This window comes from Ranitomeya imitator, chromosome 3, assembly GCF_032444005.1.
Source record: "Ranitomeya imitator isolate aRanImi1 chromosome 3, aRanImi1.pri, whole genome shotgun sequence".
NCBI classification, from domain to species: domain Eukaryota; kingdom Metazoa; phylum Chordata; class Amphibia; order Anura; family Dendrobatidae; genus Ranitomeya; species Ranitomeya imitator.
The window spans coordinates 665,915,802-665,937,980 of record NC_091284.1 but is presented as its reverse complement, the minus strand read 5'-3'; the positions used below and the strand labels follow the sequence as shown (position 1 = coordinate 665,937,980).

The 22,179-nt window shown below is 43.7% G+C and overlaps 1 protein-coding gene across 1 annotated transcript in view; it reads right to left on the bottom strand.

Moving 5' to 3' along the window:
- Positions 1-14,863: 14,863 nt before the first annotated feature.
- The window catches only part of ACVR1B (activin A receptor type 1B), a 70,056-nt gene continuing 62,740 nt past the window's right edge, over positions 14,864-22,179 (bottom strand). The window contains exons 8-9 of the mRNA XM_069758305.1: positions 21,881-22,011; positions 14,864-20,638 (exon numbers count right to left, since the gene is read on the bottom strand). Coding sequence (XP_069614406.1) covers positions 20,513-20,638; positions 21,881-22,011 — 257 coding nt within the window. The 3' untranslated portion in view covers positions 14,864-20,512. The remainder of the gene's footprint in view (positions 20,639-21,880; positions 22,012-22,179) is intronic.

Here is a 22,179-nt window from a genome sequence, read left to right as displayed (position 1 = left end):
GAGCATCATGTGCGGTCATTATACAGTATGGAGCATCATGTGTGGCCATTATACAGTATGGAGCATCATGTGCAGTTATTATACAGTATGGAGCATCATGTGCGGTCATTATACAGTATGGAGCATCATGTGTGGCCATTATACAGTATGGAGCATCATGTGTGGTCATTATACAGTATGGAGCATCATGTGTGGTCATTATACAGTATGGAGCACTATGTGTGGCCATTATACAGTATGGAGCATCATGTGTGGCCATTATACAGTATGGAGCATCATGTGCGGTCATTATACAGTATGGAGCACTGTGTGGCCATATTTTTTTGTTTATAATTATTCTTTATGAACAGTGTGATCACCAGTTCTTAATGGGTGTGGTTGAGACGTGGATATGGGTGTGACTAGTGAATGGGTGTGGTCAGAGGTGTAGCCTAAAATTTGCGGCAGCGCGCGTTGCACGCCACAAACTCTGTCCCTCTTTCCCAGCTTCAAAAGTTGGCAGGTATGCACATGTAATATTTGCTGTCTGGGGAGGCTGGAGATTGGGGATGGGGGGCTTAGGGAGCATTTGATGCGTACCACCTGGGTCTTTTATGAGTATTAGTATAAGGAGCCCACATACAGTAACCAAGAGCTGCATCACATTTACAGCACCACTCCAGCATTATTTTTTATTTCATTGCTGGAGCGGTGCTGAAAATCCATGTCCCCTGCCCTCAGTCTGATACTCATCTTCTGGCGTTTTCATCTGTTTTTGTCTCCGCTCGGCTCCGTCGCCTGCAGTTTGTGACCTGTCCGTGGCTCCAGTGCTTCATGGGGCAGCGCAGAGGTCACTAATCAATGTGAGTCTGTGGGAGCCTCGTTCTGGCCTCTTTCTCACTCTCAGGCTTTGTGCACACGTTGCGGATTAGCCGCTGCAGATTCGCAGCAGTTTTCCGTCTGGTTTACAGTGCCATGTAAACCTATGGAAAACCAAATCCGCAGTGCACATGGTGCGGAAAATACCGCGTGGAAACGCTGCGTTGTATTTTCCGTAGCATGTCAATTATTTGTGTAGATTCCGCAGCGTTTTACACCTGCTACTGTATAGGAATCTGCAGGTGGTAAAACGCAGGTGAAATCTGCACAAAAATGGTAGTTACCTGCCGATAACGGTATTTCTCTGATCCCATGATGGCACCACGGAGAGAGGGGTCCGCCCCCAGGGACAGGAAACCTACAGATGAAAAAGGGCGTACCTCTCTCCCACATCAGTTGGATTACAGAGCCTTATACAGAACTTCAGCTGCAACTCAATATTTGTACAAATTAAACTTAACCTATTTAACTTAACAGAGGCACCGTGACTAAAACTAATTAGTAGTACATTATCAAGTGCACACCTGTGTGTGAAAAGGGAGGGAATATACGGGTGCCATCATGGGATCAGAGAAATACCGTTATCGGCAGGTAACTACCATTTTCTCTATCCCCATGATGGCACCACGGAGAGATTTGAATAGATAGAGCTATTAGGGAGGGACCACTGCCTCTAGAACCCTTCGCCCAAAGGTAGTATCAGAGGAGGTCAAGTCTAAGCGGTAATGCTTGAAAAATGTAGACTGGGAAGACCAAGTGGCCGCTCTACATATCTGTTGTATTGAAGCGCCAGCTCTCTCCGCCCAGGATGATGCCACTGCTCTGGTCGAGTGAGCTTTTATGTTCTCTGGGATAGCTGTCCCACAGGATGAGTAGGATAGGGCGATGGCGTCTCTTATCCATCTTGCTAACGTGGCTTTCGATGCTTTTTGTCCTTTGCGTGGACCCTGGAAGCAGACAAACAGAGCCCTATCCTTCCTGCACTCCCTAGTGGCTGATAGATATTGGACCAGACATCTTTTTACGTCTAGGGTATGCAGTGTTTTTTCCCCCTCATTTTTAGGGTTGGGACAAAAGGAGGGTAAAGAAATTTCTTGCGTTCTGTGAAACTGTGACGCTATTTTAGGGAGATAAGCCGGGTCAGTTTTTAGAATGACTCTGTCATCAAGTATCTGAGTAAAGGGCGGGCATGAAGATAACGCTTGTATATCGCTGACACGACGAGCTGAGGTTAGGGCCACTAGGAGTGTGGTTTTTAGAGATAAGATCTTTAAAGGAACTTCTGTCAGGGGCTCAAAGGGAGGTTTGGTTAGAGCGTTTAGTACGAGGTTTAGATCCCATGGGGGAGAGTTGTGGAGAGGAATAGGTCTGGACCTAGATGAGGCTTTAATAAATCGCATGACCCAACGATTTCTGGCCAGATCATAATCATACAGTGCTGCCAAGGCTGCTACCTGAACCTTCAGAGTGCTTGTAGCCAACCCTCTTTCCAGACCTTTCTGTAAAAATTCAAGGACTTTCCTTATGGGAACTTCCCCAGACGGGTCTGCCCCCGATACTGACATGAATTTTTTTCCACACTTTCCCATATATTCTAGTGGTTACGCGTTTTCTACTTTGTAATAGAGTGGACACCAAGTTAGGAGAGAACCCTTTGTCCCTCAGCAACCTCCTTTCAAAAGCCACGCTGTCATGTGTAAATTTTTTACATTGGGGTGAAATACTGGACCCTGGGACAGAAGTTTCGGCGTGTCTGGTAGAACCCATGGACTTGATATGGACATTTTTCTTAGCCAAGAAAACCATATTCTGCGGGGCCAGAATGGCGCTATTAGTATCACTGTAGTCCCCTCCTCCCGAATTTTCCTCAGCACTAAGGGGATGAGTGACATTGGGGGGAACGCATAGGCAAGGTGATAGTTCCAAGGAATTGTCAATGCGTCTAGAGCTACAGGGTTCCCCCGGGGATCGATTGAGCAGAATGTTTTTACTTTGCGGTTTTGACTGTTCGCGAATAGGTCTATTACTGGTAGGCCCCAGAGATTCACGATCTGATCGAAGACCGATTGGTTTAGCTCCCACTCTCCCTGCTTTAAGCATGTTCTGCTCAGGAAGTCTGCAGTTTGGTTTTCGGAGCCTTTTAAGTGGAGAGCTGTCAAGGACTTTAGACTGTGTTCCGCTATGTGGAAGATGGATTGGGTTACCTCCATCAGAGCTCGACACCTGGTTCCCCCTTGGTGATTTAGATATGCAACCACTACCTGGTTGTCCGAAAAGACTTTTACATGATAACCGTGAAGGAGATATAGAAAGTGTGTTAGGGCCAGTTTTACCGCTAGCAGTTCTTTCATGTTGGAAGAGTCTAGCTCTTGACTTTTGTTCCAACTCCCCTGTGCCACTTGATCGCCTATATGTGCTCCCCAGCCCCAGGGGCTTGCATCCGTCGTTAGAATCTTCTCCGTCGGTAGCGCCCAAGGAACCCCTTTGGTTAGATTCCCTGGGTCTGCCCACCATGCTAGGGAGTGTATCGTGTTTGGAGAAATACTTAACTGCCCGTCTAAATTTCCGTGCAGAGATATGTCTAAATTTAAAGTCTCTCATTGTAGATCCCGGGAATGAAGTTGTGCCCACTGAACTGCCGGAATGCAGGCAGTCATAGAGCCCAGGAGGGACATTGCTCTCCTCGGAGTGGTGACTGGGGATACCATCAGCTGTAACACTGCCTGTGTCATTTTTTGTACTTTCTCCTGAGGAAGATAGCATGTCTGCGTGATCGAGTCTAGGACTATCCCCAAGTACTCCTGTACCTGGGATGGCACCATTTTGGACTTGGGTATGTTTAGCAGCCACCCTAGACTCGACAGAGAGGCTATGACCAGATTCAACTGTTGTTCGCAGTGTTGAAACGAGTTCCCTACCACGAGTAGGTCGTCTAAATAGGGAACTATTAAGATATTCTGTTCCCGTATGTGAGCCATTACCTCTGACATTATTTTTGTAAATACCCGAGGAGCGATAGCTATCCCGAAGGGGAGAGCCCGGAATTGGAAGTGTTTTACTTCCCCCTGGATATTTACTGCCAGTCTGAGATATTTTTGGTAATCTCTGTGGATGGGCACATGGTAATATGCGTCTCGTAAATCTAGAACAGTCATGAAACACAAAGGAAAGAGTATTCTCACGCAAGATTTTATTGTCTCCATTTTGAAATGTATCTCCAGGAAACTGTTTAGTTTTTTGAGATTTATGATCGTTCTGTATGATCCGTCCGGTTTTTTTCGGAGGAAGAGAGGAGAATAGAACCCTGTGCCTCTTTCCTGGTATGGAACTTCTTGCAATACATCTTTCTGGACTAGGCTCAGAATCTCCTTCTGGAGAGCTGACTGTTCGAGTGATTGTTTTTGAGGCGTTACCATGAAGGAGTTGCTGGGAGGAACACGAAATTTGAATTTGAGGCCTTCTCGTATAATACCTAGAATCCAAGGACTGTCTGAAATTCTCTCCCAGGCTGGAAGAAACTCGGCTAGTCTCCCTCCGACCCGGGGAGTACCTTCATTGGGATTTTTTATTATCTGGAGGGGGGGGTTTGTTGAACAAGAAGCCCCTGTTTTTGTTTCTTCTGTCTTCCCATCCGTCTTTATTTCCTTTTGGAGGTCTTCTGCGCATGAACTTTCTGTTCCGAAAGGAGCGCCTATATGACTGGTTGGGGAACCCGGGAAAAGATTTCTTTTTATCTCCTGCTTTGTCGAGGATGTCGTCCAACGTTGACCCAAACAGGAATTCACCTTCGCAAGGTATTGAGCAAAGCTTGGTCTTTGTCAGCAGGTCCCCCGGCCAGCACTTTAGCTACAGGGCGCGTCTTGCGGCGTTTGAGAAAGAAGCCGACCTGGCTGATAATCTTGCTGAGTCCACCGAAGCGTCCGCCAGAAAAGCTGCTGCCCCTTTCATCATGGACACTGACTTTTGTATTGTTTCTCTTGTGACTTTCTCTTTTAGTTGCGAATCCAAATGTTCAAGCCATACCATTAGAGCACGGGCCGTGCAGGTGGCTGCGATGGCTGGCTTTAGTCCTCCTCCTGCCGCTTCCCAGGAGTTTTTTAAGAAGGTGTCTGCCTTTTTGTCCATTGGATCCTTTAGAGTGCCCATGTCCTCGAAGGGCAGAGCGAACTTTTTAGAGGCCTTTGCTATGGCCACATCAAGTTTGGGTGCCTTGCTCCAGGATGAGCAGGCTGGGTCATCGAACGGGTACTTTCTCTTGGGGGTCAAGAGAACTTTTTTATCCGGTTTCTTCCATTCTTTCTTAATCAAAGAATGAATTTTCTCATTTATTGGAAATACTCTTCTTTTCTTTTGTTCTAGTCCGCTGAACATTATGTCCTGTGCTGTTCTTTTAGGGCGTTCGTCTATCAGACCCATAGTTGTTCTGATGGCCTTTACCAATGCGTCTGTCTCCTCGATGGGGAAGCAACTGCGTCCCCCCTCCGATGATAGTGAGGAGGTCTCGGATGTCGATGAATCATTAGAGTCAGATGTCTCGTTTTCTGATTCGTCTATACTGGACTCGGGAGACTTATCACCTGATCTATGTTTTTTCCTCGGAATTTTAATGCCTTTGAGGGCACTTTCCACTTGATTTTTTATTAGAGTTTTCAGGTCTGACGCGAACGCCGGAGATTCCTCCTGGATGGTTTTTTCTATGCAGGGCCCGCATAGCTTTTTTTCCCATGAGGAAGGAAGTTCTTCCGAACATATCGCACACACTTTGTGCTTTGATTTGCCTGTACATTTCCTTCCCTAGGAGAAAAAAGTAATCTCGTATTACATTATTACTTTCACGTAGATCACTCACCCCTTACGACTAAGAGATACCGTCTCTGGCCTCGGGACTGTATCCACTGGATTAGTCGCCGGCCGTGTATTTCCCCCAGAGACTCGGCTGCGTTGTGACCCTGAGCGTCCGCTGCTGCTGCGTTGCTGGGATGAAGCGTTCCCCTTGCGCTGATGTTGTGAGCGCGGACGCAGTACTTCCTCAGGTGATGATTGTGCACATTCCTGTGCCTCTTGTGGTTCTTTACCGCTCGTAATGGCTCCGCACTGCGTTTGCCAAAAGAGAGGGTTTTCCACGTTTCTTCTACCGAGGACGCTGCTTTTTAAACTTGCCGCCGGCAGAAGTGGTCATCTGCGCATGCGCGAGCGTCACTTCCGGTTCGCGGCACAGGCGTCCTATAGGGAAGATATTATTGGGGACGCCTGTGCGCGCGTTCTAACGTTCCGCCCGAGCCCGTACTTCCGGTTTGGGCGGCGGTTCAGCGGTGTGTGCGGCGCTTTGCCTCTAGCCTCCAGGCTCCTGATAATGGTAGCGTAGCCGCCGCTACCCCCACGCACCTATTAGCGGTGCAGAGGCTGTAATGGTGACCGCCGTCACCTGCCTCTTTCCTCCCCCTTTTTTTTTTTTCCTTGGGGAAGGCAGGCTCGATCCTCTTCACTGCCTTCCCCTGTAACACTCACCCGTAGGGCCCGCCGACCCCCGTGGTGGTGCCTCAGGGTCGGAGAAAAGGGGGGAGAAAACCGGCTGGACACAGCCGTGACAGGGCGCCCCCTGTCAGGAACCGACCGGCCAGCACCCTGGAATCCCACGAAGAATCTTCAGGTACGTCGCTGTAGGTTCCCCATCAGGGACAGGAAACCAACTGATGTGGGAGAGAGGTACGCCCTTTTTCATCTGTAGGTTTCCTGTCCCTGGGGGCGGACCCCTCTCTCCGTGGTGCCATCATGGGGATAGAGAAAACTGTGTATAAGGGAGCTGCGGGCCCATCATACTGTGTATAAGGGAGCTGCGGGCCCATCATACTGTGTATAAGGGAGCTGCGGGCCCATCATACTGTGTATAAGGGAGCTACGGGCACATCATACTGTGTATAAGGGAGCTGCGGGCCCATCATACTGTGTATTAGGGAGCTGCGGGCCCATCACACTGTGTATATGGGAGCTGCGGGCCCATCACACTGTGTATATGGGAGCTGCGGGCCCATCACACTGTTTATACGGGAGCTGCGGGTCCATCACACTGTGTATACGGGAGCTGCGGGTCCATCATACTGTGTATAAAGGAGCTGCGGGCCCATCATACTGTGTATATTGGAGCTGTGGGTCCATGATACTGTGTATAAGGGAGCTGTGAGCCCATAACACTGTGTATACGGGAGCTGCGGGTCTATCACACTGTGTATACGGGAGCTGCGGGTCCATCATACTGTGTATACGGGAGCTGCGGGTCCATCATACTGTGTATAAGGGAGCTGTGGGCCCATCATACTGTGTATAAAGGAGCTGCAGGTCCATCATACTGTGTATACGGGAGCTGTGGGTTCATCATACTGTGTATAAGGGAGCTGCGGGCCCATCATACTGTGTATAAGGAAGCTGTGGGCCCATTATACTGTGTATAGTGAACTGTGAGGGACATCATACTGTTTGACAGGAGCTGCAGGCCCATCATACTGTGTACAGGGGAACTGTGGGGAACATCATACTGTTTGGCAGGAGCTGCAGGCCCGTCATACTTTGCATAGGGAACGGTGAAGGCATATTGTGCATATGGGAGCTTTTGGCCCATTACACTGTATATATGGGAGCTCTGGGGGACATTATACTTTCTATAGTGGAGTTCTGTCAGCATTATACTGTGTATAGGGGAGCAGTGGGATCATACTGTGTAGAGGGGAGCAGTGGGAACATCATACAGTGTATAGGGGAGTTATAGAATCATCATACTGTGTATAAGGGAGCTGTGGGGGCCTTAGACTGTGTATAGGGAAGCTTTGAGCTCACCATACTGTGTATAATGGAGCAGTACATGGGGGAACTTAGGGGACATTATTAAATGTTAAGTGGGCAGTTAAGCATCATTGTTATAGGAGCACTCAGAGTATTGTGACCATCAAAGTTGCATATGGTCACAATATGGCGGTAACATCAATGTTCGTTTTTGTATAAAGATTTATTTTCAATAACAGCGCGGTCATATTCTGAGGTTCCACTATATTCACAACTAGAGTGCGCAACCGTAACTAATCAGGGTTAGCTGGTTAGGGGCCCACTCAGATGTTTTGCCCACCCCCCCAAGTTGAAACCCTAGCTACGCCTCTGCTAGACATGTTTGGTGTCTATGAACTTGTAATGATGTGTAGAATCATAATGGCAGGTCAGTTTTAGCCTTTACTGAACATAGTAAAAAAGCCAAACAATAAAAACAGTGTGGTATTGCACTTTTTTTGCAATTTCATCGCACTTGGAATTTTTTTCCCGTTTTCAGTTACACGACATGGTAAAACCAATGGTGTGGTTCAAAAGTACAACTTGTCCCGCAAACTAAAAAAGTTATGACTCTGGAAAAAAGGGGAGCGAAAAACAAAAAAGCTCAGGGGGTTAAGGGGTTAAAGATTTTTAACCCCATCATGATCCCAGCTTTTCTCAGTTTTGTTTTCATTTTTCGCTCCCCTCCTTCCCAGAGCCATAACTTTTTTTATTGTTCCCTCATCCGACAATATGGCCATTTGAGGGCTTATTTTTTTGCGGGACAAGTTGTACTTTTGAACATCATTGGTTTTAGCATGTCGTGTACTAGAAAACGGGAAAAATTCCAAGTGGGGTGAAATTGCAATCCTACACTGGTTTTTTGTTTGGCTTTTTTGTTAGGTTCACTAAAGTTTAAGTGGTAAAAAAAATTCCAAATTTAAAAAACTGCCCAATTTTCCGATACCCGTAGTGTCTCCATTTTTCGGGACCTGGGGTCGGGTGATGGCTTATTTTTTGCTAGCCGAGCTGACGTTTTTGAATACCATTTTGGTGCAGATACGTTCTTTTAATCGTCCATTATTTCACTTTAATGCAATATCGCAGCGACCAAAAAAAAACGTAATTCTGGCGTTTCTAATTTTTTTCTCGCTATGCCATTTAGCGATCAGGTTAATCCATTTTATATTGATAGATTGGGCCATTCTGAACGCGGCGATACCAAATATGTGTATATTTGATTTCTTATTTTATTTTGAATGGGACGAAATGGGGGTGATTTAAAACTTATCTTTTTTTTTCATAGTTTTTAAAACATTTTTTTTTAACTTTTGCCATGTTTCAATAGCCTCCATGGGAGGCTAGAAGCTAGCATAGCCTGATCGGCTCTGCTACATAGGAGCGATGCTCAGATCGCTCATATGTAGAATTGCTGCATTGCTGTGAGCGCTGACCACAGGGTGGCGCTCACAGCAATCCGGCATCAACAACCATAGAGGTCTTCAATAGACCTCTGGTTGTCATGCCGATGCATCGCTGACCCCCGATCACATGACGGGGGTCAGCAATGTGTGCATTTCCGGCCCGATAGCCAGAAGCGCTAGTTAAATGCAGTTGTCAGCGTTTAACAGTGGCATTTAGCTTGCTAATAGCAGCGGATGGATTGCGATTCCACCCGCCGCTATTGCGGGCACATGTCTGCTGTACAAAACAGCTGACATGTCCCGGCTTTGATGTGGGCTCACCGCCGAAGCCCGCATCAAAGCAGGGGTACTGACCTCGGACGTACTATCCCATCCAAGGTCAGACAGGGGTCAATCTAATAATGACTATTTTATGCCTATTCTTTTTATTATTAGATTTGAAGCTGTCGCTGTTGCTACAGCTGGAATGTTAATTCCAGGCATTTCATGAGCGTCTCATTGATTTGAGGAGGATGGTCCAGATGATATTCCTCCTTCCTCTGAGGCTAGTCTTGACGTATTGGAGGATGGACTGGTGGCGGATCTTCAGTCTTCGTGCCAGCTGGTTCTGAACTCTTTTGGTCCAAATAAAGGGAACACTAAAATCCCACATCCTAGATATCACTGAAATAAATATTCCAGTTATAAATCTTTATTCATTACATAGTAGAATGTGTAGAAAACAATAAAACCTAAAAATTATTAAGGTAAATCACAACTAATATCCCACGGAGGTCTGGAGTTGGAATGATGCTCAAAATCAAAGTGGAAAATGAAGTTACAGGCTGATCCAACTTCAGTGAAAATACCTCAAGACAAGGAAATGATGCTCAGTAGTGTGTGTGGCCTCCACGTGCCTGTATGATCTCCCTACAATGCCTGGGCATGCTCCTGATGATGCGGTGGATGGTCTCCTGAGGGATCTCCTCCCAGACCTGGACTAAAGCATCCGCCAACTCCTGGACAGTCTGTGGTGCAACGTGACATTGGTGCGAGATAAGATGTCCCAGATGTGTTCGATCTGATTCAGGTCAGGGAAACAGGCGGGCCAGTCCATACCTTCAATGCCTTCATCTTGCAAAAACTGATGACACACTCCAGCCACATGAAGTCTGGCATTGTCCTGCATTTGGAGGAACCCAGGGCCAACCGCACAAGCATATGGTCTCACAAGGGGTCTGAGGATCTCATCTCGGTACCTAATGGCAGTCAGGCTACCTCTGGCGAGCATATGGAGGGCTGTATGGCCCTTTAAAGAAGTGCCACCCCACTTCATTACTGACCCACTGCCAAACCGGTCATGCTGAAGGATGTTGCAGGCAGATCGCTCTCCACAGCATCTCCAGACTCTGTCAAGTCTGTCACATGTGCTCAGTGTGAACCTGCTTTCATCTGTGAAGAGCACAGGGCGCTAGTGGCGAGTTTGCCAATCCTGGTGTTCTGTGGCAAATGCCAAGCGTCCTGCACGGTGTTGGGCTGTAAGCACAACCCCCATCTGTGGACGTCGGGCACTCAGACCATCCTCATGGAGTCGGTTTCTGTTTGTGCAGGCACATGAACATTTGTGGCTTGCTGGAGATCATTTTGCAGGGCTCTGGCAGTACTCCTCCTGTTCCTCCTTGCACAAAGGCTGAGGTAGCGGTCCTGCTGCTGGGTTGTTGCCCTCCTATGCCCCCTCCACATCTCCTGGTGTACTGGCCTGTCTCCTGGTAACACCACCAACTTCTGGACACTGCTGACAGACACGGCAAACCTTCTTGTCACAGCTCGCATTGATGTGCCATCCTGGATGAGCTGCACTACGTGAGCCACTTGTGTGGGTTGTAGAGTCCGTCTCATGCTACCATGAGTGTGAAAGCACAACCAAATATTCAAAAGTGACCAAAACATCAGCCAGAAAGCATTGGTACGGAGATGTGGTCTGTGGTCCCCACCTGCAGAACCACTCCTTTATTGCGTCTTGATAATTGCCAATAATTTCCATCTGTTATCTATTCCATTTGCACAACAGCATGTGAAATTTACTATCAAACAGTGTTGCTTCCTAAGTGGACAGTTTGATTTCTCAGAAGTTTGATTTACTTGGAGGTATATTCTGTTGTTTAAGTGTTCCCTTTATTTTTTGAGCAGTGTATTTCTTCTAGGCTTCGCGGTTGGTCGGCGTGAGGCATTCTGGACATCTGTCAAATCAGCAGTCTTCCCCATGATTGTGGAGCCTACTGAAACAGACTAAGGGACCTTTTTAAATGCTTAGGAAGCCTTTGCAGGTGATTTTTGTTAATTCTAATTTACTGAGATAATGACTTTTGGGCTTTCATTAGCTGTAAGCCATAATCATCAACATTAAAAGAAATAAACACTTGAAATAGATCACTGTATGCAATGACTCTATATAATATAGGAGTTTCACTTTTTTGTATTGAAGAGCTGAAATATATTAACTTTTTTGAGGATATTGTAATTTAGTGAGAAGCACTAGTACTTGCCTCAATCTAGCTTATATTTTCTGAGACCCATGCTCTTATTTCACTTACTTCTAGTCATTCTTACCTGTAATAGAGCCAGCGCACTTCCACTTGGTTCACCAGTTTTGTCAGGAGGAATGGGCCCAAATTCAACTAATTGTTGTGAGAAGCTTGTGGAAAAATATCCAAAACGTTGGACCCAAGTCATTCAGTTTAAGGGCAATTGTACCAAATACTAATGGAATGTACAGGTCCTTCTCAAAAAATTAGCATATAGTGTTAAATTTCATTATTTACCATAATGTAATGATTACAATTAAACTTTCATATATTATAGATTCATTATCCACCAACTGAAATTTGTCAGGTCTTTTATTGTTTTAATACTGATGATTTTGGCATACAACTCCTGATAACCCAAAAAACCTGTCTCAATAAATTAGCATATTTCACCCATCCAATCAAATAAAAGTGTTTTTTAATAACAAACAAAAAAACCAACAAATAATAATGTTCAGTTATGCACTCAATACTTGGTCGGGAATCCTTTGGCAGAAATGACTGCTTCAATGCGGCGTGGCATGGAGGCAATCAGCCTGTGACACTGCTGAGATGTTATGGAGGCCCAGGATGCTTCAATAGCGGCCTTAAGCTCATCCAGAGTGTTGGGTCTTGCGTCTCTCAACTTTCTCTTCACAATATCCCACAGATTCTCTATGGGGTTCAGGTCAGGAGAGTTGGCAGGCCAATTGAGCACAGTAATACCATGGTCAGTAAACCATTTACCAGTGGTTTTGGCACTGTGAGCAGGTGCCAGGTCGTGCTGAAAAATGAAATCTTCATCTCCATAAAGCATTTCAGCCGATGGAAGCATGAAGTGCTCCAAAATCTCCTGATAGCTAGCTGCATTGACCCTGCCCTTGATGAAACACAGTGGACCAACACCAGCAGCTGACATGGCACCCCACACCATCACTGACTGTGGGTACTTGACACTGGACTTCAGGCATTTTGGCATTTCCTTCTCCCCAGTCTTCCTCCAGACTCTGGCACCTTGATTTCCGAATGACATGCAAAATTTGCTTTCATCAGAAAAAAGTACTTGGGACCACTTAGCAACAGTCCAGTGCTGCTTCTCTGTAGCCCAGGTCAGGCGCCTCTGCCGCTGTTTATGGTTCAAAAGTGGCTTTACCTGGGGAATGCGGCACCTGTAGCCCATTTCCTGCACACGCCTGTGCACGGTGGCTCTGGATGTTTCCACACCAGACTCAGTCCACTGCTTCCTCAGGTTCCCCAAGGTCTGGAATCGGTCCTTCTCCACAATCTTCCTCGGGGTCCGGTCTCCTCTTCTCGTTGTACAGCGTTTTCTGCCACATTGTTTCCTTCCAACAGACTTACCATTGAGGTGCCTTGATACAGCACTCTGGGAACAGCCTATTTGTTGAGAAATTTCTTTCTGGGTCTTACCCTCTTGCTTGAGGGTGTCAATGATGGCCTTCTTGACATCTGTCAGGTCGCTAGTCTTAAGGCCCCTTCACATTTAGCGACGCTGCAGCGATACCGACAACAATCCGGATCGCTGCAGCGTCGCTGTTTGGTCGCTGGAGAGCTGTCACACAGACCGCTCTCCAGCGACCAACGATGCCGGTAACCAGGGTAAACATCGGGTAACTAAGCGCAGGGCCGCGCTTAGTAACCCGATGTTTACCCTGGTTACCATGCTAAAAGTAAAAAAAAACAAACACTAGATACTTACCTACAGCCGTCTGTCCTCCAGCGCTGCGCTCTGCTTCTCTGCTCTCCTCCTGTACTGTCTGGGAGCCGGAAAGCAGAGCGGTGACGTCACCGCTCTGCTTTCCGGCTCACAGACAGTACAGGAGGAGTGCAGAGCACAGCGCTGGAGGACAGACAGCTGTAGGTAAGTATCTAGTGTTTGTTTTTTTTTACTTTTAGCATGGTAACCAGGGTAAACATCGGGTTACTAAGCGCGGCCCTGCGCTTAGTTACCCGATGTTTACCCTGGTTACCAGTGGAGACATCGCTGGATCGGTGTCACACACGCCGATCCAGCGATGTCTCCAGGGAGTCCAGCGACGAAATAAAGTTCTGGACTTTATTCAGCGACCAACGATCTCCCAGCAGGGGCCTGATCGTTGGTCGCTGTCACACATAACGATTTCATTAACGATATCGTTGCTACGTCACAAATAGCAACGATATCGTTAACAATATCGTTATGTGTGAAGGTACCTTTACCCATGATGGGGGTTTTGAGTAATGAACCAGGCAGGGAGTTTATAAAAGCCTCAGGTATCTTTTGCATGTGTTTAGAGTTAATTAGTTGATTCAGAAGATTAGGGTAATAGGTCGTTTAGAGAACCTTTTCTTGATATGCTAATTTATTGAGACAGGTTTTTTGGGTTATCAGGAGTTGTATGCCAAAATCATCAGTATTAAAACAATAAAAGACCTGACAAATTTCAGTTGGTGGATAATGAATCTATAATATATGAAAGTTTAATTGTAATCATTACATTATGGTAAATAATGAAATTTAACACTATATGCTAATTTTTTGAGAAGGACCTGTATGTAAACTTTTGACTTTGCAGTAAGTAATGAAAATGCCTCAAAAACATTTTCTCTCTCATTATTATGGCATTTGGCAAATAATAATTATGGTAATCCTAATTGACCTAAAACAGGAACGGTTTATTCTGATTTCAGGTCAGATATTGAGAAAAACATGCATATATGTTTTTTTTATATAGTGTATGTAAACTTCTGGTTACAACTGTAAATACCATAAATACATATTTAAAAAGTTTAAATTAAAGTGCGCATTATACATTGTAGTGGACCATCTCCGTTTTTAAAATGAAGGGAAACAAAATGTACTTGCTATGCTCTATACCTGTAGGATATAATATACAATATCTTGTTCAGTATATATTATGAAAAATCTGGATAAAACCCTTCCAAACTAGAAAAAGGAAAATGGAGTTACAAGGCAACAAGGGCTGCCCATTGAGCTACAATGAATTTTTTGCGGTACATGTAATATTTCAGTAAAAATTAAAATTTTCATTATCAGGGACTATTATAATCAAATTCAAAATAATACTATCAGCCTAGATTGCACTAAGGCCATATACCTTTCTTCTATAGGATTGCCAGCCCTATATTGTGGTTCTGGCTAAAGAGGCTATTCAGTGAAATGACAGATAAAAAGAAATAACCTTATATCTGTAGAAAAGTAAAACAAATGAAAAAACACACAAATAACATGAATAAAACAAATTTTTAATGTACAGCAGAAATTGGACAGCTTTTTATATTAACAAAAGATTTTCTATCATACAATGTATTTACATTTGCATACTGAGGAGGTAAAGTGTCTAAGTGGTTCTTTTACAGTCCTTTCCAATACAATGAAAACCTGGATGAAAAGACAAGTACCAAATATATCTCTTCTAGAGCCAAGTGACGACTCAGTAGAGCAGAAACGTTCTGCGTCTGACTGCGAGCGATCACTGTTCTCTGGAAGGATAGCTTTATATACCAGTATCTGGTCACTGGATTTTATGATTGATGTTGGCTACCTAGACCAGAAGGGAACACGTTTGTGAGGAAACAGGTTCAAACTTTCAAAACGGAAAAAGATTCTTATTAAAGGCCATTTAAATAGAAGAACCTTCAGATTGCATTTCAGTTCTAAAGTAAGCTTAAGCATGGCTACCTGAACTAAGTCATGAGAGGTTTGCAGAGTTTACATATGGTGCATATACATTCAAAGTAAGCAGCCTTAAATGGAGGCTGTAGATTAAGAAAGTGCACCCTTTTGTTCCTCCACTGAGATTTATAGCCATAAGAAAAATATGGAAGACATCTGAAGACCCAGAATAAAATAAAAAATTAGATATCTGTAAAATTGCCAGCTTTGAATCTGTAGAAATATATATCCAGTTCATAAGCCAAATTCACAAACTACTCGTAACCTCTTTCATGTCACAAGAAAATGATTTTTTTCTTTAACATTGGTTAAACTCACAAAGTTGTTCCTCGTATCTCCAAGTGGCAACAGGTCCATTCTTGCTACAGGTCCTCCTTTCACAACATATGTAGAATCTTTTTCTGGTTTTCTAAACATAGTTTCTTTCTACCCTTTGAAGACCAACCTGCTGTAAATTTATAGAAGATCCTGTACATCACAAATTCCCAAATGTTTAAGACATTTTGGCTACGTAGTTAAAAAGGTTTGCGGTTTTCTTCCCCAAAAAACACCACTCTTGCCAATGGAAGTGGTCTGGTTTTGTAGATTTGAGCTATTCACGGAAATGGCTCCAAGCAGAGTATCGGGCACAGCCTACGGACAAACGTGGCATAAGTTCTAGAGGAAAGAAGAAAACAAATCCTTTGCAACCCCCTTTAAATTGTTATTCCTACAATTATCATTCATAATATGTCCATTTAAGGAGTATTCCTGTCCGCGGGATTTTACCCCACCCCCAAGACTGTTTATATGTGCAAGTAGATCTTTTAAAGCCAAGTCCAGCAATACCCTTAACATAACCAGTCCATTCCTCTCATCAGCTTTTGAATTGATATGCAAACAAGAATGAAAGGCTATTTGCAGATCTGACAGCTGTCACTCCAGCTCTATTCCCACCCAGTGTCACCTCCTCCTGCTCCTTGACTGACAGCTCCGTTGCCATTGATTTCTCAGTAATGGAAGAACCGACTAGCTTTGTAAAGTTATTGCTGGACCTTTCTTTGAAAGAGCTACATGCACATCAATAATCTGAGGGGTGAAATTTTGCTGACTTCCCTAATATGCCAAAAGGTATCTGGGACTTAATTAGCTGAAGAAATCACTAATCTAATAAGGTACCCAATGCTCCATTGGCAGTGGCCCACATGGGAGATGTGAAGACCACAAAGCCAGCTTACTAGTGTTCTGCCCTCTCAAATCCATCTGCATGAATTTCTCCATAGTTTAATGTGGCTAGCTATCAAAGAACAGAAGTCATCCCAGCTCTCAATTTATGGGCAACAAATTTTATTTTAACGCAGGTTAAAATATCTGCTTAAAACTTCTCAGAAAGAGTCCAACGCGTTTCACAACAGTCTTAATCATCGACTGTATTCCAAAAATTGAGCGCTGGTTCAACTCTCCAAAAGTGGATATGCTATCAATGTTCTTTATGGGGAAAAACCTCATAACCTGCTCAAATGTATCACGTTTCAATACTTTAAAGTAAGGAGATGGAAAGATGAAAGATTCCACACCTGTTGCATATGGACCGGCAGATCAAACATAAAATTCAGTAAAGACTCAACTGTTTCTGCAAAAAGGAAAAGCGAGACATCCCCCTGTGTAGCAGTTAGCCTATGCAGGCAACGCAAATCATGGCAAGTTTTGCTGTCCCTGTTGATTATTATGTACCTACATCTTCTGATTACTGTAAAACATTTTGGACATCCTGAGAAATGATTAGAAATCATGCTACAATTCAACTGAAAAGGTTTAATTCTACCACCACTAAATTATGTGCTTATGGCCTAAAACTACCAATCAGCCGAAAGCTGGAAAATAGTCACCATATATACAATAAAAAAATAAAAATAGAGAAGGGCCAATAATCCGCCGTATGATGATTTAGCAAGTCAAAACTTTCATTAAAAAATACAAACAGCAGTCTGAGATGAATATTTTTCATGGTAATATTTAAAAAGTAAATAACAATCTACCTCCCAATAAGTAGTGGTTACACAAGGTAATGCATTTGTCACCAAACTTAAGCCCATATGCACATGAGATGATGTACAACAAAAGAACAAGGCACATATCCATGGGGAAAACAGAAAATGAAAACAAAAAAGGTTAAATACCTGGAATATTGCCCAAGAATATAGTGCCTTTTTACTTATCATTGTGAGGAGTGTGCCAAAAAAGTCGAAACATACACCCTCAAACATTGTCAGATGATTGCACTGCATGGGATGATGTCCGTTCTTTGTAGGCACTGAATGGAGGTGACCAAAGCAATGGAAGAAATTTCGTCTTTGTGGCCAGCGCCTATCAATGGACAACATGGCCCTAAAAACATACAGAATCCACTGAGATTACACAAAAATAAATATATTTAGAAGCAATCTGCATATGGCCCAAGAAATCGTTTATTTGCAACGGGGTGGCTAAAAACTCTTGCTAAAAGAAGGGTTGGCACAGAAAGTTGGCCCAGATAAGGCAAAACATAAGCAGTCTTGGTTACACATCTAAGGAAGATTCAAATAAAAGGATTTATATGATGGAGAACATTCAATCATTCATTTCTGCTTGTTCAGATAAGATGTATAACATACGTATAGACATGATGCCAAGCTGATGCCATGGACTGTATGACCCGGCACCATGCTTCTGTCATTTAATGCATTGTCGGTTTGCAGGGGCATCACTGCTGCATTAACTTTGGTTGGCGTTTACAAGAGTTGTGTTTGCATCAGTGACTTACAGCATAGTTTTAGGATAGTTTTGCAGCAAGACCCCTTATCTTTCTTATGCCTTCTACAGATTATCTAGAAGAAAAAAAAAATCATAACCATTGCAAATCAATAGGGCACAAATCAATAAAAAGTAAGAGCAACGACTCAGATACTAGCTGGAAGTCTACAAACCGTGCCATCATACCAGTAGTTAAGATCAAGTTTGGTTCTCAATATACAAATTCTACAATTTTTCAATTAGGCGTGTTTAAAAAAACAAACAAAAAAAAACCATATATAATAAAAATAAAAAATTAAAAGAAATTGCCTAATTTTCCCCTGCTACATAACCACTTAGGACTGGATAGCACAATTGCTTCGCCAGCACAGCTCGATTAGTAATTCACCGTTCCTATCCTTGTATTTTACCAAAATGAGATTTCGGAAGATGATATGTTGCATATGTGTGTAAATGTTTTACCAAGAGATTGCACAGAATGATTAATGCTTTATACAAATACTACAGCCCAAGTGACAGAGTGACACCCCATCCCCAGAACACTAATGTTTACAGACACCCCATTAATGCACAAGCCAGCGTCACATTAGTATGTTAGTGAGCTGGATGAGACTGAGAAGCACCTCGGACAAGAAAAACTGGGAGTTTATTAACAGTTCTGCACAGAAAGCAGAAAAATATATATATATATATTTATAGAACTTTGGACACGTCACTAAAACCCCTGAAGGATACACACAGGAAAATGGTGTACACCTGAAGAAACAGACAATGACGGCATGGCATTATAAAAAATGTGACATGTAACCATGAGGACCAATCCAGCGTCTAGAAGAAAATTCCATGTACAAGTACAAATAGTTCCAGTGTAAATATAGCTTGGCGCATTTGGTTTTTTTTGTTGTTGTGATCTCTATACAAACAATAGACTGAGAGGTAATATTTATATTTATGTATGTGTGTATATATTTATATATAGAGATTTCCGATTTTTTTCGTTTCTCTTTTTTACAAAGAATTAAAATACTTAATAAAAAAAAGTTAAAATCCCTACTCTCCCCTCCCGGAAAAAAAAAAAAAAAAAAATCCCAAAAACGCTAAGAATTAAAAAGGAAATAAAATAAAACACTCCAGTTAAAAGTTATGGCTTTAGAGTTATTGTACTGTAGATGCTGAACCAAAAAAAAATTCTCCCATTCAACTGAGATCCTGTATTAAAATATGATGTGTCAATCAGATTTTCGAAGCCCGCTTCCAACCTGCTGCTGGAGCCTGGCCGAGGCGACCAGAACAGTCTCTCTGGAGTTGCTGATCAGCATCTGAAGACCAGGCTCTCGTTCCATGTCAGTCCCCCCAGAAGGCAGGCTGGAAAGGATCGACATCTTCTCATGCCGGTCAATTTAATGAGCACAAACATCTAAAATCCCTGCTGTTGGCAAATGCTTGACACCTGAGATTCATTTACAAATGACGATGGAGTTTTGCAGGTGGTCCTCCTCGCTTCACATCCGCTCGGAGAGCACAAGCTGAGGGTCTTTTATTGTAATATTACTATTGCCAATAGTTTTCACCAGCATGAATCTCCTCTTCCTGGAAAGCGGATGTTAGTGTTATGTTCAAACAAGCTAAGAGTTTGGGTTTTGCTTTTTCAAAATTAAAAAAAAAAAAAAAAATTAAATAAAAATTAAGGTAAGAAGTGGCCCTGTATGCAAACTTTAGATGAAGTGTCACTCAAAGTGATCTACATATCGACACCTCGAAAACGTGGACCTTTATATTGGCGCATGCAGACAAGCTCACATGTACACGTGTGCACCTACAAAAACACGGGTCAAAAATTAGCTACACACACCCTTGCACATGCATGGACGCAGGTCTACATGGACAGTGTAGTGTTTGCTTTCAAGCTCCATTGTCATTGTACAAAAGCCTGAACACAGTCCTTTCATTGGGAGTTATCTTGTACATGTTTAGGGTAAATCCAAAGAGGAACTTCGGCTTGCTCACTAGGACCTGAACCAGTAGATGAGCATGGTCGGGTGTACTGGAGGATACCCTCAACCACTTTAAGCAAGTTTCATGAAGTGGATTTTACCCTACACAGATGGAAAAGGGGGTGCCACCATTGGTATTTCATAAAATAAAATTAAAAATCAGGCTACGTGGTAATCACCTGAATCTGATTCCATATAGTCATGCTAAGAAAAAGAAAAAAGGAAATAGAAAAAAAAAAAAAAAAAAGGTTTCTGTTTCAGACCCAAACATATAATTAAGTGTGCTGTTCTCTTCCATTTTGGCCAAAAGGCCCCATTGTTCAACTGGCAGTTGTCTGGGAAGAAACGTTGAGGTAGGCCTCATACTTATGTACTACATCATGGCAGCTTGTATGAATTTTCCACATTTTGTCAGGAGCACTGGTAGAGGATTCAGATCTTCACATCCTCCTGTATGCTGAGCTGTGACAGTGTTTTCTTGATGCGCAGAGCTGTCAAACGCGCTGCTCCATTCGCATACCAGCACTCTCTCATCATTTTACCCATCACCCGAAGAGCCTAGTTGGGAGGGAAAAAAAAGGCCTTAAAAATCGATCCTACAAACATGTCTATACATTAAATACTGGCTTCAGTACGGAGGGTAATTTTCAGTTTGTCAGCTACATTACAGAAGTGTTTCGCCACAAGTCAATAAGACACCCGGGGTTCAGACACAAGAACCTCCACTGATTGGGACAGCAAACAGAGTGCACTACATGCACATATGCCCACAGGAGGGCTTCTTTTAAGCTTTGGACCATGTGACAAAGCCTAACTTTCACTACTTCTTGACCATTATTTTTGTTTTACATCCCCACGTTCAATTGATTCCTATGATGCGTGTAAGGGAGGGGGCCCCAACCTGTAGCTCGGGAGCCACATGTGGCTCGCGGTCCCAGAAATTGTGACTCGCGACTGTCTGCCAGCTTGGTGCATTAACTCCAGGTCTAGCAAAGAGCTATGAAGACCACATCTCAAAATTGTGGATATTTGAGTAGCCCAGCACAGAAGATACGATCTGGATGCACATATACTGGGGTTTAGAGATATTTTAGGTATGGTACGCTGGAGGATGATACTACCTGTTAGGATTCGTTTCCATTTGTGAGAAACATGTCCGTGTCTCGCATGTGAAAACCAAGCTGTGGCGCCGGCACTTCAGAGCGGAGCGTGCAGCCGCATAGCCTCACATGGAGCTGCACGCTCCGCTCCACAGTGCCGGCGCCAGAGCTTGGTTTTCACATGCGAGACACGGACGTGTTTCTCGCAATTGGAAACAAGCCCTTTGAGGAGGTTCTTGAAGCTGGATACAACAGAGTGTTGGGAGTCCTTGATGGGATAATACTGAATTGGGGCTTTGTGGGAACCTCTGGATTTCAGTGTGCTGCTTTGGAGTGATTTCTGTGGAAAAGCTTTGGTTACCATTATACCCGTAATGGTGGCTTTGGTCGACACGACTGAGGGGGACATAAGCAGGATGTTGCTCGTGACCCCCTCTCACAGATGAATGTGGCTCGCAACCCTCTCTCAGTGCTGAATGTGGCTCCCAAGGTCAAGAAGGTTGGGGACCTCTGTTGTAAGGCATCACTAACTAGACTACACGGTATTCTACCTCATCTACTTTGGTATTTTGTAACTTTCATGGCAGAATACTCACGATTTTTGGATTCCTCAGCACCAAGGCCAGTGGTATTAGGCCCTAGAAACAATGAGCTCTGTGCTATAGCATTTAACAGCTACTATATATTTACGGGCAATTACCTCGTAACTCTGCCACCAGTTGGGTATGTTAGGCCGTAATTTCTGGTCACATACAACTTTTCGCATTTCTTCAATTGAAGGATCTGATGGTACTAGATCATAGTATGGAAGCTGATATTCCTCGTGGAAACCTGAAATTAGAATTATGTTTGTTTTGGGGGGTTTTTTCAGTTACAAAATCAGCACTAAAGCAAAAAATAATAAAACATGGTGAATAGGTCTTTGCATATAAATTAGGATTTCTCTGTGCCCCATAGTATAGCATTATTCTAAAGGTTTCATTTACAACGGAGAGAAAT